Raw genomic sequence first — 17,641 nt, forward strand, 5'->3', positions numbered from 1 at the left:
CTGCAGAAAGTTGTAAACTTAGTTAGCTCCATCGTGGGCACCAGATTCCGTCATATCCAGGACATCTTCAAGGAGTGATGCCATCATTAGGGACCCCCATCACCCAGGTCATGCCTTGTTCTCATGAGTACCATCAGGGAGGAGGTACAAGAGTCTGAAGGCACACACTCAACAATTCTGGAACAGCTTCTGCCATCTGATTTCTAAACAGACATTGAACCCATGAACACCGCCTCACCATTTTTTAATTTCTATTTTTGCACTATTTATTTAACTATATATATATATATATATATACACACACACACATACTGTAATTTGCATTTTTTCTCTAGAATTATGCATTGAACGTACTGCTGCTTGCAAAGACAAATTTCACAACATATGCGGGTGATATTAAGTATGATTCTGACTCCGATTCTGACATAGAGGCTCCTGACTCTTCAGGAATCTTAAAGACTGGACTAAATATGAAAGATTAGTTTTATTTCTCATGTGTCAATCGGCAGCACTGTCCAAAGATGTGCTGGGGGCAGCCCACAAGCGCAGCCACGCTCCCTTTGTCAAAATGGCAAGCCCACAGCTCACTAACCCTCCCCGTACATGTTAAGACTGTGGGAGGAAACTGAAGCATCCGGAGGAAACCCACACTTTCACACAAGACCATAAGACATAGGAGCAGAAGTAGGCCATTCGGCCCATCGAGTCTGCTCCACCATTCAATCATGGGCTGATCCAATTCTTCCAGTCATCTCCACTCCTCTGCCTTCTCCCCATACCCTTTGATGCCCTGGCTAATCAAGAACCTATCTATCTCTGCCTCAAATACACCCAATGACTTGGCCTCCACAGCTGCTCGTGGCAACAAGTTCCACAGATTTACCAGCCTCTAACTAAAGCAATTTCTCCGCATCTCAGTTCTAAGTGGACGTCCTTCAATCCTGAAGTCATGCCCTCTTGTCCTAGCATCCCCTACCATGGGGAATAACTTTGCCATATCTAATCTGTTCAGGCCTTTTAACATTCTGAATGTTTCTATGAGATTCCCCCCTCATTCTCCTGAACTCCAGGGAAGACAGACCAAAAGCTGCCAGACGTTTCTCATCATCCTGGTGAATCTTCTCTGAACCCTCTCCAATGTCAGCATATCCTTTCTAAAAAAAGGAGCCCCAAACTGCACACAATACTCCAAGAGTGGTCTCACGTGTGCCTATAGAGCCTCAACATCACATCCCTGCTCTTATATTCTATACCTCTAGAAATGAATGCTAACATTGCATTCACCTTCTGCACAACCAGCTCAACCTAGAGGTTAACCTTTAGGGTATCCTGCACGAGGACTCCCAAGTCCCTTTGCATCTCTACATTTTGAATTCTCTCCCCATCTAAATAATAGTCTGCCTGTTTATTTCTTCCACCAAAGTGCATGACCATACACTTTCCAAAATTGTATTTCATTTGCCACTTCTTTGCCCATTCCCCTAAACTATCGAAGTCTCACTGCGGGCTCTCTGTTTCCTCAACACTACCCACCTATCTTGGTATCATTGGCAAATTAAGCTACAAATTCATTAATCCCATAGTCCAAATCATTGACATACATCGTAAAAAGCAGCGGTTCCAACACGGACCCCTGTGGAACTCCAGTGCTAACCGGCAGCCAGCCAGAATAGGATCCCTTTATTCCCACTCTCTGTTTTCTGCCGACCAGCCAATGCTCCACCCATGCTAGAATCTCCCCTGTAATTCCATGGGCTCTTATCTTGCTAAGCGGCCTCATGTGTGGCACCTTGTCAAAGGCCTTCTGAAAATCCAAGTACACTACATTTACTGCATCTTTTTTGTCTACCCTGCTTGTAATTTCCTCAAAAAAATTTAAGTAGGTTAGTCAGGCAGGATTTTTCTTTCAGGAAACCATGTTGGCTTTGACCTGTCTTGTCATGTGCCTCCAGGTACTCCGTAATTTCATCCCTAACAATTGATTTCAACAACTTCCCAACCAATGATGTCAGGCTAACAGATCTATAGTTTCCTTTCTGCTGCCTCTCATCCTTCTTAAATAGTGCAATAACATCTGTAATTTTCCAGTCATCCGGTACAATGCCAGAATCTATCGATTCTAGAAAAATCATTGTTAGTGGCTCCGCAATCTCTCCAGCTACTTCCTTCAGAACCCGAGGGTACATTCCATCAGGCCCAGGAGATTTATCCATCCTCAGACCATTAAGCTTCCTGAGCACTTTCTCAGTCGTAATTTTCACTTTCCTAACACTCTTGAATGTTCAGTATACTGCAGATGTCTTCCACTGTGAGGACTGATGCAAAATGCACATTCAATTCCTCTGCCATCTCTGCGTCTCTCATTACAATATCTCCAGCATCATTTTCTATTGGTCCTATATCTACCCTCAACTCTCTTTTACCCTTTATATACTTAAAAAAACTTTTAGTATCTTCTTTGATATTCGTCACCAGCTTCCTTTCATAATTCATCTTTTCCTTCCTAATGACCTTCTTAGTTTCCTTCTGCAAGTTTTTAAAAGCTCCCCAATCCTCCATCTTCCCACTAGCTTTGACTTCCTTGTATGCTCTCTCTTTTGCTTTTACTTTGGCTCTTACACCTCTTGTCAGCCACAGTAGTGTCCTTCTTCCATATGAAGATTATTGGGAATACATCTGTCTTGCACTTCCCTCATTTTTCGCAGAAACTCCAGCTATTGCTGCTCTGCTGTCCTTCCTGCAAATGTCCCTTCCCAGTCAACCTTGGCCAGTTCCCCTCTCATGCCATTGTAATTTCCTTTATTCCACTGAAATATCGACACATTGGATTTTACCTTTTCCTTCTCAAGTTTCAAAGTGAACTCTATCATATTGTGATCACTGTTCCCTAAGGGTTCCTTAACTTTAAGCTCTCTTATCACCTCCGGATCATTGCACAACACTGAATCCAGCATAGCCAATCCCCCAGTGGGCTCAACATACAAGCTCGTTACAGACAGCAGCAGGAATTGAACCCGGGTTACTGCGCTGTAATAGTGTTACACTAACCACTATGCTACTGTGCTGAACATCCTTCCCTTCAAAGGGCAGTGAGGCAAAGCGTCTGAATATTTAAAAGCTGTCACAGTCACATTCTGGCTGAGGAAGTGGAAGACACATTGTTGGGATCACGATGTTGTGCCAATTTTTTAACCTACTCTAAGATCAATCTAACTCTTCCCTCACACATAGTTCCCCATTTTTATATCATCCATGTGCCTATCTACGAGTTTCTTAAGTGCCCCTAATGTATCTGCCTCTATCATCATTGCTGTCTTCCACATACCCACCACTCTCTGTAAAAACCTCACCTCCAATCACCTTAAAATTGTGCCCTCTCATACTGGCCATTTGCACCCTGGGAAAAGGTCACTGGCTGTCCACTCTATCTATGCCACTTATCATCTTGTACACCTCTGTTGAGTTACTTCTCATCCTCCTTTGCTCCAAAGAGAAAAGTCCTCAACCTATCCATATAAGACAGGCAGCATCCTGGTAAATCTTCTCTGCACCCTCACAGAAACTTCCATATGAGGCAACCAGAACTGAGCACAATAACCCAAGTCCACTCCATCTCGGCCTCCTGTCATTCTGCACATCTCTATCTCCCAAACTGCTGTTGCGTTTGTTCTCCTGATGTAAAACCATTGCGTGTTCAGAAGCCTCAGCCCAGAGTTGCAGCCTCCTCGTTCACAGCCATTGAGGAAGTTAAGATGCAGCCAGCACGTGAATCAGGGAAAAAGATATGGGAAAGAACAAAAGTACAGAGAGGAAGTTGATGATATCCAAAGCGGGCAAAGAGAAAAAAGGGAGGGGAAATAAGAAAAACACGAGAAGATCAGTGTGATTGACAGCAAGGAGGAAAGCTAGAGGCAGCAGGAAGATAAACGATAATCTGGGCAACTGAGAAGGAAAATAACAAATGAAATCAAACCAGCGCAGTGTGAGGTAACACACTTGGGAAGGCAGGGGCACTCAAGCAAGAGAGTACCTAATATATACACTGAAGATGCTGGAAATTGAAATGAAAACAGAGAACGTCATAGAGTCGTAGGTTATTGATCCTGGGGGAAATTGGTTTTCATTACAGTTGCACCAAGGATAGAGTATAAATATAGCCATATAAAACCATAAATAATTAAATAGTTATATGTAAATTATGCCAGGAAATAAGTCCAGGACCAGCCTATCGGCTCAGGGTGTCTGACCCTCCAAGGGAGGAGTTGTAAAGTTTGATGGCCACAGGCAGGAATTACTTCCTATGATGCTCTGTGTTGCATCTCGGAGGAATGAGTCTCTGGCTGAATGTACTCCTGTGCCCACCCAGTACATTATGTAGTGGATGGGAGACATTGTCCAAGATGGCATGCAACTTAGACAGCATCCTCTTTTCAGACACCACCATCAGAGAGTCCAGTTCCATCCCCACAACATCACTGGCCTTACGAATGAGTTTGTTGATTCTGTTGGTGTCTGCTACCCTCAGCCTGCTGCCCCAGCACACAACAGCAAACATGATTGCACTGGCCACCACAGACTCGTAGAACATCCTCAGCATCGTCCGGCAGATGTTAAAGGACCTCAGTCTCCTCAGGAAATAGAGACGGCTCTGACCCTTCTTGTAGACAGCCTCAGTGTTCTTTGACCAGTCCAGTGTATGAAGCACTCCGGAGGTCAGAGCGCGAGTTAACATTTCAGGTCTGTGCTGATGAAGGGCCATATCTCATATGCAAAGTGGCAATTCCAGACCAAACCTGTTCCACTGAAGGATGCCCGACAGCTGTGGCAGGGTTTGATTGCTATCACCTCCTACAAAGTGAAACCTAGTTGAGCTCAATGCCTTTTATACTCGCTTTGACAATCAAAACGTGGAGGTGCCCTCACAAACTCTCACATGTGAATGATTGAAAATCTGGTTGAATCGTGCTACCACAACCTCTCACGCATTGTCTGCAAGACCAAGGAAATGATTATTGACTTCGGGAGGAGAAAACCAGAAGTCCATGAGCCAGACTTCATTGAGAGATCAGAGGAGCAGAGAGTAAGCAACTTTAAATTCCTCCAGAGGATCTGTCCTGGGTCCAGCAGGTAAATACCATTATGAAGAAAGCACCACAGCGCCTGTAATTTCTTGTAAGTTTGTGAAGGTTCAGCATGCCATCTAAAACTTTGACAAATTTCTTTAGACAGGTGGTGGAGAGAATATTGACTGGCTGCATCATGGACAGGTATGGAAACACCAATGCCCTTGTATGGGAAAGCCTGTAAAAAGAAGTGGATACAGTAGAGGTAAAGCCCTCCCCACTATTGAACACGTCTACACGGAGCGCTGTCACAGGAAAGCAGCATCCATTGTCAAGGACCTCCACCGTCCAGCCCATGCTCTGCCATTGAAAGGAGGTACAGGAGCCTCAGGACCCACACCACCAGGTTCAGAAACAGTTATTACTCTTCAACCATCAGTATTCTGAACCAGAGGGGACAACTTCACTCAACTTCACTCACCCCAACACTGAACATTTCTCACCGAACTGGACTCACTTTCAAGGACTCTTCATCTGACGTTCTCAATATTTTATGCATATTTATTTATTATGATTATTATTATTTCTTATTTTTTTCCTCTTTCTTTTTGTATTTGCAGAGTTTGGATTTTTTTGAAGATTGGTTGTTTGTCCTTCCCATTCCGTTCGGTCTTTCATTAATTCTATTGTGTTTCTTGCATTTTCTGAGATTGCCTGCAATCTGGCAGTTGTATACGGTGACATATATGAACTTTGATAATAAATTAGCTTTGAACTTTGTCAGCTCAAGCTGTAAGATTGAAGTTCCATTCCCGCTGCTGTCTGTCAGGAGTTTGCAGGTTCTCCACATGGACACGTGGGTTTCCTCCGGGTGCTCCTGTTTCCTCCCACATTCCAGAGATGTACACATTAGGGTTAGTAAGTTGTGAGCATGGCAACACTTGCAGCCTGCCCCCAGCACAATCTTCGCTGATTTGAGTCGATGCAACAGCACATTCACAGTATGTTTTGATATACAAGTGACAAATAAAGATAATCTTTAATCTTTAAGGTCCTGTGATCTGAAGCATCATATTTGCTGAAAGGATTCTGAGAGGCACGACAGAATAGAAGATGTGTACATCCATAAATCCCTTATGGGCCAGTCAATAAACAGAGTCACAGGCATCAGGGATACGTTCATTATGAGCCGTGTCGTATAATGTGGGCAGTTATGGTCTTTCCATGACCGTGAGTATTCTTGCCAAATTTTTCTACAGAAGAGCCTTCTTCTGGGCGGTGTCGTTACAAGATGGGTGACCCCAGCAATTATCAATACTCTTCAGAGATTGTCTGCCTGGCGTCAGTGGTCACATAACCAGGACTTGTGATATGCACCAATTGCTCCCATGACTTCACATGACCCTGATCAGGGGGCTAAGCAGGTGCTATACCTTGGCCAAGGGTGACCTGCAGATTAGTGGAGGGTAGGAGCACCTCACACCCCCTGTGGTAGAGACATATCTCTACTCCACCACCCAATGCATCAGGGGCAACTATCGCTCACACTGCTGGCAGCACAAGCAAGATTGGAGCTGGTGTTTGGCGTACATTTCTGATTGTGTCATTAAAAAATGTGACACCAGAGGGAAAGATGCAGAGGAACCTTCTGAGGATGTTGCCAGCACTAGAAATGGAGTATAGGCTGAATGGCCCAAGTCTGCTCTTATGGAAAATGATAAAGATTAACAACTGGTTCTATTTGTCACATGTACATTGAAACATTAGCATCTGACTCAGGCAGGTCTGCAGATGTTAGGCGGTACAAAAGCCATTTCATGCAACCTTGCAGCAATAAAACAGTGAAACTACAGTAAAAGTGAATCCATAAAGCTCGCAAAGATTAGATAAATTTGTCACGTGTACATCTAAAAGTGACAAATTGGGTGGTGAGGTGGAGATACACCTCTACCAAAGGAGGTGTAAAATGCTCCTTCTCTCCTCTAGCCTGTAGGTCACCCTTGGGCAAGGGGTAGCATCTGTTTAGCACCCCGCCTCCCCGATCAGGGTCACATGAAGCCATGGGAGCAGGTGGTGCATGGTCGTATGAGCAGTTGGTGCACATCAATCACAAATCCTAGTTATGTGACCACTGACGCCAGGCAGACAATCTCTGAAGAGTACTGATAATGGTTGGGATCACCCGTCTTGTAAAGACACTGCCCAGAAGGAGGCAATGACAAACCACTTCTGCAGAAAAATTTGTCAAGAACAATCATGGTAATTGAAAGACCATGATTGCCATGGCATACAACACAGCACATAACGGACAAATGAACGAACATCACAACATACAGTGGAATGTGTCATTTGCGTCAGTTCAAATCAGTGAGGATTGTGCAGGGCAGCCCACAAGTGTTGCCACACTTCCGGCGCCAACATAGCAGTCCACAGCCCACTAACCCTAACTGTACATCTTTGGAGGAAACTGGAGCACCCAGAGGAAACCCACGCGGTCACAGAGAAAATGCACAAAGTCCTTACAGGCAGCGGTGGGATCAAAGCCGGATCTTACAGCTGCCTGTTGTAAAACAATGCACTAACTGGTAGGTTACCATGCTCGACGAGAAAGGTATAGCTATGAGCAACGATTGAGTAAGCCTGGTTTGTTTTCTCTGGGATAAAGCAGGCTCACAGCAGACTTCGCTGGGTGTAAAACATGATCAGAGTGCAAGTAGGAAGCACCTATCGTCCTTTGCGTACAGGAAAAAATCAGGGGGCAAAGATTTAATGATAATCAGATTGTAAACTGGTTTTTCCCACCGAGGTTGGGTGAGAGTAGAATTAGATGTCAGCGGTTAAATGTGAAAGGTGAAATGTTTAAAGGGGAATCTTTTTCACTCAGAGGGTGGCAAGAGCGAGGAACGAGTTGCCAGAGGAAGTGATGGACGTGCGCTCAATTTCAGCATTTAAGAGAGTTTTGGATGGGTACATGGATAGGAGGGGTATGGAGAACTATGGCCCAGGGGCAGGTCGATGGGAGTAGACAGATTAGTAGTTCAACTCAGACCAGGTGGGCAAACGGCCCGTTTCTCTGCTGTGGTGTTCTATGACTTTTAGATTCTAGGAGAAGTGAGGGAAGATTTTTTCCTCTTTGGTAAGAGTAAGGTAAAGTCAACAACTTGTCACATTATCACAATGAGACCTTTTGATCTGTTGATGGAGTTTAGGGTGGAATGAGAACACAGAACTTTACAGCACAGCACAGGCCTTTCGGCCTTCTAATCAATTTAACTCAGGGGTTCCCAACCTGCACTCCACTGACCCCTCGGTTAATGGTAGGGGTCCATGGCATAAAAAAGTTGGGAACCCCCCCAACCTAACCCTTTCCTCCCACAAAGCCCTCCATTTTTCTATCATCCATGTGCCTAGCTAAGTTTCTTAAATCTCCCTAATGTGTCTGCCTCTATCATCATCTCTGGCAGTGCATTCCACACACCCGCTCACCACTCACTGTGTAAAGAACTGACCACTGATAAGTACCCTATACTTTCCTCCAATCACCTTAAAAATTATGCCCCCTCATATTATCTCTCTCAACCCAACTTTCCTGCCTTCTCCCCATAACCTTTGATGCCCTGACTAATCACAAAGCTATCAAACTCCACTATAAATATACCCAATGACTTGGCCCTCACAGCCATCTGTGGCAATGAATTCCACAGATTCATCACCCTCTGGCTAAAGAAATTCCTCCTTGCCTCTGCTCTAAATGGATACCCCTCTACTCTGAGGCTGTGCCCTCAGTTCCAAGTCTCCCCCACTATAGGAAACATCCTCTCCATGCCCACTCTACCAGGCCTTTCAATATTTGATAGGTTTCAATGAGATACCTCCCAACGTTCTTCTAAACTCCAGTGACTGCAGGCCCAAAGCAATCAAACAATCCTCATTTATTAACATTCAACCTACATCCTTCTTCAAGGCTGCTGATTGTAAACAAATTATGTAAGATTCATGTTACAACAACACAAAATATTTCACACTATAAATACTTGTTTCACACACAGTGGGTGTGTTCTTTTGGCAAGCAGATAAAGACATAAAATTTGTGATCAACTTGGAGCCACATGGTACGTAATAGTCATAGTCATACTTTATTGATCCCGAGGGAAATCGAGTTTCGTTACAGTTGCACACAACCAAGAATAGAGTATAGATATAGCAATATAAACCCATAAATAATTAAATAATAATATGTAAATGATGCCAGGAAATAAGTCCAGGACCAGCCTATTGGCTCAGGGTGTCTGACCCTCCAAGGGAGGAGTTGTAAAGTTTGATGGCCACAGGCAGGAATGACTTCCTATGACGCTCTGTGTTACATCTCGGTGGAATGAGTCTCTGGCTGAATGTACTCCTGTGCCCAACCAGTACATTATGTAGTGGATGGGAGACATTGTCCAAGATGGCATGCAACTTAGACAGCATCCTCTTTTCAGACACCACCGTCAGAGAGTCCATTTCATCCCCACAACATCACTGGCCTTACAAATGAGTTTGTTGATTCTGTTGGTGTCTGCTACCCTCGGCCTGCTGCCCCAGCTCACAACAGCAAACATGATCGCACTGGCCACCACAGACTCGTAGAACATCCTCAACATCGTCCGACAGATGTTAAAGATGACAAATGTGGTTTGAATGATTATATTACAGTCAACAATACTACAAGTAGGATTTCCCGCTGGCCGCCATTTTATTTTGATTTCCAATTCCCATTCCGACATGGCGGCCCAAGGCCTTCTCTACCGCCGTGATGAGGTCACACTCAGGTTGGAGGAGCAACACCTCATATTCCATCTGGGCAGCCTCCAACCTAATGGAATGAACATCGATTTCTCTAACATCTGGTAACTCCACATCCCGCATTTTTCTCCCTTTTTTACATTCCCAGTCCTGGCTCCCCTCTTACCCCCTCACTTCTCCTCAACCTGCCCCAGTTCTCTCTCAGGTATCCCTCCTCCTTCCCCCTCTCCCCAGTCCACTCTCCTCTCCTTTCAGATTCCTTCTTCAGCCCTTTACCTCTTCCATCTGTCACCTCCCAGCTTCTTACTTCAGGCCCAGTCACCTCCCAGCTTGCACTCCCCCCTCCCCACACCACCTTATTCTGGCTTCCTCTCCCTTCCTTTCCAGTCCCGATGAAGGGTCTCAAACTGAAACCTCGATTGTTTATTCATTTCCATACATGTAGCCTGACCTACTGAGATCCTCCAGCATGTTGTGTGTGTCACTCTTGTCTTCCAGCACCTGCAGAATCTCTAGCCTTACTGAATATATTAGCGGTTCACTTATGACAAGTGTTGTAGGGGAAAGGACAGATAGTGAGGGCTAATAACTAGTAAATAGTGATGTGGATTGTGCTAGTCAGAATCAGAATCAGGTTTAATGTCACCAGCACAGGTTGTAAAATTTGTTAACTTTACGGCAGCAGTACAATGCAATATATGATAGATATATATACAAAAAAACTGAATTACATTAACTATGTATATATATATATATGTCTATTAAATAGTTAAAAATAAGTAGTGTAAAAAAACCAAGTAAAAACATAGTGAGTAGTGTTCATGGGGCCAATGTCCATTTAGAAATCGGACGGTAAGGGAAGAAGCTGTTCCTGAATCGCTGACCGTGTGCCTTCAGGCTCCTGTACCTCCTTCCTAATGGCAACAGTGAGAAGAAGGCATATCCTGGGTGACGGGTGTCCTTAATAATGGATACCACCTTCTAAGGCACCGGTCCTTGAAGATGTCTTGAATACTAGAGGTTAGTACCCACAATGGAGGTGACTAATTTTACAAATTTCTGGAACTTACTTTGATCTTGTGCACGTGGAGAGCATTCTGACTGGCTACGTCACTGGCTGGTATGGGGGGTAGGGAGCTACTGCACAAGATCGAAATAAGTTGCAGAAACTTGTAAAACTAGTCAGCTCCATCATAGAAGTTTGATCGTTTCAGTTGACAAACCAAATCTCCTCAAATTCCTAATGAAATACATACAGCCGATGCCTTGCCTTTATAGCTGTATTAATATGTTGTGTCCAGGTTAGATCCTCAGAGATCTTGACACCCAGGAACTTGAAATTGCTCAATCTCTCCACTTCTGGTCCCTCAATGAGGAATGGTTCACGTTTCCTCATCTTACCCTTTCTGAAGTCTACAATCAGCTCTTTGGTCTTACTGATGTTGAGTGAAAGGTTGTTGCTGTGGCACCACTCAACCAGCTGGTATATCTCACTCCTGTACGCCCTCTCATCTCCATCTGATATTCTGCCAGCAATGGTTGTATTGTCAGCAAATTTATAGGTGGTATTTGAGCTATGCCTCACCACACAGTCATGGGAATAGAAAGCGTATGGCAGTAGGCTAAGCACACACCCCTGAGGTGCACCAGTGTAGATTGTCAGTGAGGTGGAGATGTTGTTTCCAATCTGCACAGATGGTGGTCTTCCAGTTAGGAAGTTGAGGATCCAGCTGCAGAGGGAGGTACAGATACCTAGGTTCTCACAAACAAGGGAAAATCTGCAGATGCTGGAATCATACACAAAATGCTGGAGGAACTCAGCAGGCCAGGCAGCATCTATGGAAAAGAGTACAGTCAACATTTTGGGCTGAGACCTTTCATCAGGACTGGAAGAAAAGATGACGAGTCAGAGTAAGAAAGTGGGGGGAGGCGAAGAAGAACCACAAGGTGACAGGTGAAACCGGGAGAGGAGGAGAGGAGAAATAAAGAGTTGTGGAGTTGATTGTTGAAAGAATTACAGGCCTGGAGAAGGGATAATCAGACAGAAGAAGACAGAAGGCCAGGGAAGAAAGAAAAGGGGGAGCAGCACCAGAGGGACGTGATGGACAGAAAAGGAAATAGGGTGAGAGAGGGAAATGGGGATGGGGAATGGTGAAGGGGGGGACAGGCGGCATTACCAGAACTTCAAGAAATCAACATTCATGCTATCAGGTTGGAGGCTACCCAGACGGAATACAAGGTGCTGTTCCTCCAACCTGAGTGTGGCCTCATCGTGACAGTAGAGGAGGCCATGGACTGACGTGTTGGAATGAGAAGTGGAATTAAACTGGGTGGCCACCGGGAGATCCCGCTTTTTCTGGCAGACGGAGCGTAGGTGCTCGGCAAAGTATCTCCCAATTTGTGTTTGGTCTCCCTGATATCATAATATCATTGAGTTCAGTTTCAAGTGATCATAATATGATTGAGTTCAGTTTCAAATTTGTAAAGGAGAAGCTGGTATCAGGTGTATCGATATTTCAGTGGAACAGGGGAAATTACAGTGGTATGAGAGAGGAACTGGCCCAAGTCAATTGGAAAAGTAAAATAAATGGAGGGATGGCAGAGCAGAATTGGATGAAATTCCTACAAGAAATAAGGAAAGTGCAGGAAAAATATATTCCAAGAAAAAAGAAAATCATGACTGGAAAAATGGCACAAATGTGGCTAACGAGAGGCTAAGGCAAAAATAAAAGCAAAAGAAACGGCGTACAAGGAAGCAAAAATTAGTGGGAAAAATGAGGACTGGAAGACCTTTAAAAACTTACAGAAAGAAACTAAGGAAGTCATTAGGAAAGAAAAGATGAATTATGAAAGGAAGTTGGCAATTAACATAAAAAAGGATACTAAGAGTTTTTTTAAATATATGAAGAGTAAAAGAGTGACAAGGGTAGATATGGGACCGATTGAAAATGATGCTGGAGTGATTATAATGGATAACAAAGAGATGGCGGAGGAACTGAATGAGTATTTTGCATCAGTCTTCACAGTGGAAGACATGAGCAATATACCTGATAGCCAGAGGTATCAGGGAATAGAATTAGGTACAGTCAAGATAACTAGAGAGAAAGTGCTTGGGAAGCTAAGTGGACTAAGAATAGATAAGTCTCCCGGCCCGGATGAGGTGCACCCAAGGGTTCTGAAGGAGGTGGCTTTGGAGATTGTGGAAGCATTGGAAATGATCTTCCAGGAATCAATAGACTCTGGCATGGTTCCGGAGGACTGGAAGGTCGCAAATGTAGTTCCACTATTTAAGAAAGGAAGGAGGCAGCAAAAAGAAAATTGCAGACCTATTAGTCTGACATCGGTGGTTGGAAAGATATTGGAGTCAATCCTCAAGGACGAGGTTATGAAATACCTCGAGGTGCATGACAAGATAGGCCGAAGCCAGCATGGTTTCATGAAGGGAAGATCCTGTCTCACCAACCTATTGGAATTTTTTGAGGTAATCTCGAATAAGATTGACAAGGGAGAGGCTGTGGATGTTGTGTATTTGGATTTTCAAAAGGCCTTCGATAAGGTGCCGCATATGAGGCTGCTTAATAAGATGAGAGCCCATGGAATTATAGGAAAGATATTGGAATGGGTGGAGCATTGGCTGATAGGCAGAAAGCAAAGGGTGGGAATAAAGGAATCCTATTCTGATTGGTTGCCGGTTACTAGTGGTGTTCCGCAGGGGTCGGTGTTGGGGCCGCTTCTTTTTACGATGTATATCAATGATTTGGTTATGGATTAAATGGTTTTGTGGCTAAGTTTGCGGATGACACCAAGGTAGGTGGAGGAGCAGGAAATGTTGAAGAAACAGAAAGATTGCAGAGAGACTTGGTCAGTTTAGGAGAGAGGGAAAAGAAATGGCAGATGAGATACAACGTTGACAAATGTACGGTTGTACATTTTGGAAGAAGAAATAATCGGGCAGATTATTATTTAGATGGGGAGAAAATTCAAAAATCGGAAGTGCAAAGGGACTTGGGGGTCCTCGTGCAGGATACCCTAAAGGTTAACCACCAAGTTGAATTGGCGGTAAGGAAAGCGAATGCTATGTTGGATTTCATTTCAAGAGGAATAGTGTATAAGAGTAAGGAGGTGTTGATGAGGCTCTATGGGGCACTGGTGAGACCTCATTTGGAATACTGTGTGTAGTTTTGGGCCCCCTATCTTAGAAAGGATATACTGATGTTGGAGAGAGTTCAGAGAAGATTTACGAGGATGATTCCTGGAATGCAGGGGCTAACATATGAGGAGCGTTTATCGGCTCTTGGATTGTATTCATTAGAGTATAGAAGAATGAGAGGGGATCTCATAGAAACGTTTCGAATGTTGAAAGGGTTGGACAGAGTAGATGTGGAAAGGTTGTTTCCCTTGGTGGGTGAGTCCAGAACAAGAGGCCATAGTCTTAGAATTAGAGGGTACCCAGTTAAAACAGAGATGAGGAGAAATTTTTTTAGCCGGAGGGTCGTGGATTTGTGGAATTCGTTGCCACATATGGCTGTGGAGGCCCGATCATTGAGGGTGTTTAAGGAGGAGATTGACAGGTATCTAATTAGTCAGGGTATCAAGGGATATGGGGAAAAAGCCGGAAATTGGAACTAGATGGGTGAATAGTTTAGCTCATGGGGGAGCTGCGGAGTAGACTCAATGGGCTGAATGGCCTACTTCTGCTCCTTTGTCTTGTGATCTTGTGATATAAAGGAGGCCACACTGGGAACACTGGATACAGTATATGACCAACAGACTCACAGGTGAAGTGTCGCCTCACCTGGAAGGACTGTCTGGGGCCCTGAATGGGAATGAGGGAGGAGGTGTAGGGGCAGGTGTAGCACTTGTTCCGCTTGCAAGGATAAGCACCAGGAGGGAGATCAGTGGGGAGGGTTGAATGGACAAGCGAGTCACATACGGAGCGATCCCTGAGGAAAGTGAGGGGAAGGGAGATGTGCTTGGTGGCAGGATCGTCTCTAGCGCACAGGAGATCATCGGGACACAGCTCCCAGCTCTGGAGGACACCGACAGCTCACACTGCCTAAGGAAAGCTACAAGCATCTGTAAGGACAATACACACCCATGCAATCATCTGTTTGAACTTCTCCCATCTGGCAGACGTTATAAGATTTTCTATGCCCACACTTCCAGACTGAAAAATAGCTTTTTCCCCAGAGCTATAATTGCTCTGAACCGATCGATCAAGCATTATCCATAAAATTGTTATATTGCTACTTTAATACTAGTTTTATGGCTGTCATGTGTCTGAGTTGCGCTTTTGTACTGCTGGACATCGCTTGTACTGGCTGGTTACTTGATTTATTTATTGGTTATTTATTTTATTTGTTGTTTTATAGCATTGAGTACGAGAGTTGCAAACTCATTTTCGCTGTATTGGTGCATGACAACTGTACTATGCAGTGGCAATAAAGATATTTCATTTCATTTCACAGGAGACGGCAAAAATTCCAGAGCATTATTTGCTGGATGTGGAGGCTGGTGGGGTGTGGGTGAGGACAAGAGGAACCCGATCCCTGGTGGGGTGGCAGAAGGATGGGGTGCGGGCAGGCGTGCGTGAAATGGAAGAGATGTGGTTGAGGGCGGCGTTGATGGTGGAGGAAGGAAAGCCCCTTTCTTTGAAGGAGGAGGACACCTCTTTAGTTCTGGAATGAAAAACATTATCCTGGGAGCAGATGCAGCAGAGATGGGGGAGTTGAGAGAAGGGGTTGGCATTTTTACAAGTAACAGGGAGGTGAGAGGTCTAATCCAAGTAGTCAGTGAGTTTATAATAGACATCAGTAGATAAGCTGTCTCCAGAGAGATTGAGAAAGAAAGGGATGGACCAGGTAAATAGGGACTAGACATCCATAGTGAAAATAAGATGATCAGGGCCAGGGAACATGAAATCATTGAAAAGGTCAAGAGCGTGTGAAGTGCCACGGATGTAGGTAGGAAGGGACTGAATCAGGAAGGGTGAACCAAGGTTCTGTAGCTTTCCGATCAGGACTGTGGGAATGATGGCATTAAAAGCTGAGCTGCAGTCAATGAACAGCATCCTGACATAGGTATTTGCATTGTGCAGGTGATCCAAGGCCGAGTGGAGAGCCATTGAGTTCACTTTTGCTGTTGACCTCTAGTGGCGATAGGCAAATTGCAGTGGGTCCAGGTCCTTCCTGAGGCGGGAGTTGATTCTCGCCATGACCAACCTCTCAAAGCATTTCATCGCCATAGATGTGAGTGCGGCTGAACGATAGTCGTTGAGGCAGCCCAAGCTGCTCTTCTTCATACAATTGTTGTCCCTTTGAAGTAGGTGGGATCTTCCAACAGCGGCAGCGAGAGATTGAAAATGTGATATCAAGGAACTGTAGGCAGGAGTAGAGACATGGAATGGAGCAGTGACAACACCCAAGTTTCAGGAACTTCACCGATATTATAGTGTGCTCCCGTTGTATGAGAAAAGCAGCTCTGTGCATCATTATTGTATTCTGTAATAAGGATCTAGTCTGCTTCCTAAGTAAATCTTCCTATAGCCACCATTCTATTATCAAAATATATTTTTAAAGATAATCTCATCAACTGCGTTTGTAAAAGTTCTACCAAATTCATGCTCAGGTAGATCAGCTTTGACTGGTCTCCTGATGCGCATCAGTTTATCACAAACTGTCCGTAGTTCAAATATCAACTCTGTATGGACTCTCCGTTTACCATTACAATTGTGGATACCAATATCGTGGGTTGGTTTCTGTACTGTATCATTTTCTGACTATAAAGGTTGGAGGCAGACCTCACAAACAGGAAGAAAACACCCATCAATTCAAACACAAGCTCCATATGATCTCTCAGCTTGCTCGTACACAGGCATCTTTATTGAGGAAATCCATAAATACATCCTGAATGGCTTATGCATGCAGAGTGATAGGAGATAACTGTACTACCTTGTTTTCCCATGTGTCCATTACAATAAGCGTAGTGCCCTCACCGTCAACGGTTATCGTTCGCTCATAGGTGTCTTCTACAAAGAATGAGAAAATAGACATTTATAAATCGATACAAACACAAGAGATTCTGCAGATGCTGCAAATCCAAAGCAACACACACAAAATGCTGGAGGAACTGCTGATCTCCTGGGATTTTCATGCATGACAGTCTCTAGTCTACAGAGAATGGTGTGAAAAACAAAAAACATCCAGTGAGCAACAGTTCTGTGAATACTAATAGGCATCCGTTAGTCTCATGAGACCATGGATTTGAGCCTTGGAAGGTTTCCAGGGCGCAGGCCTGGGCAAGGTTGTATGGAAGACCAGCAGTTGCACATGCTGCAAGTCTCCCCTCTCCACGCCACCGATGTTGGCCAAGGGAAGGGCACTAGGGCTGATACAGCTTGGCACCGGTGTCGTCGCAGAGCAATGTATGATTAAGTGCTTTGCTCAAGGACACAACACGCTGCCTCAGCTGAGGCTTGAACTAGCGACCTTCAGATCAGTAGCCCAACACCTTAACCACTTGGCCACGTGCCAACACACGTTTATTCTGTGAATAAAAATGCCTTGTTAATGAGAGAGGTCAGCGGAGAATGGCCAGACTGGTTCAAGCTGACATGAAGGTGACAGTAACTCAGATGTTACAACAGTGGTCTGCAGAAAAACATCTCTGAACACACAACACACAGAACCTTGAAGTGGATGGGCTACAGCACAGGGTTTCCAATAAAGAGACCAGAGTACAGATTATGGAACAGCACAGTACAGGCCGTTTGGGTCACAAATGTTGTGCTGACC

General features: G+C 44.5%; 1 protein-coding gene across 1 annotated transcript in view; it reads right to left on the minus strand.

Moving 5' to 3' along the window:
- The window catches only part of gem (GTP binding protein overexpressed in skeletal muscle), a 43,489-nt gene that overhangs the window by 10,407 nt on the left and 15,441 nt on the right, over positions 1–17,641 (minus strand). Inside the window, exon 3 of the mRNA XM_063067144.1 lies at positions 16,799–16,875. Within this exon, the coding sequence (XP_062923214.1) occupies positions 16,799–16,875 (77 nt within the window). The remainder of the gene's footprint in view (positions 1–16,798; positions 16,876–17,641) is intronic.

Source organism: Mobula hypostoma, chromosome 1, assembly GCF_963921235.1.
Source record: "Mobula hypostoma chromosome 1, sMobHyp1.1, whole genome shotgun sequence".
Lineage (NCBI taxonomy): Eukaryota > Metazoa > Chordata > Chondrichthyes > Myliobatiformes > Myliobatidae > Mobula > Mobula hypostoma.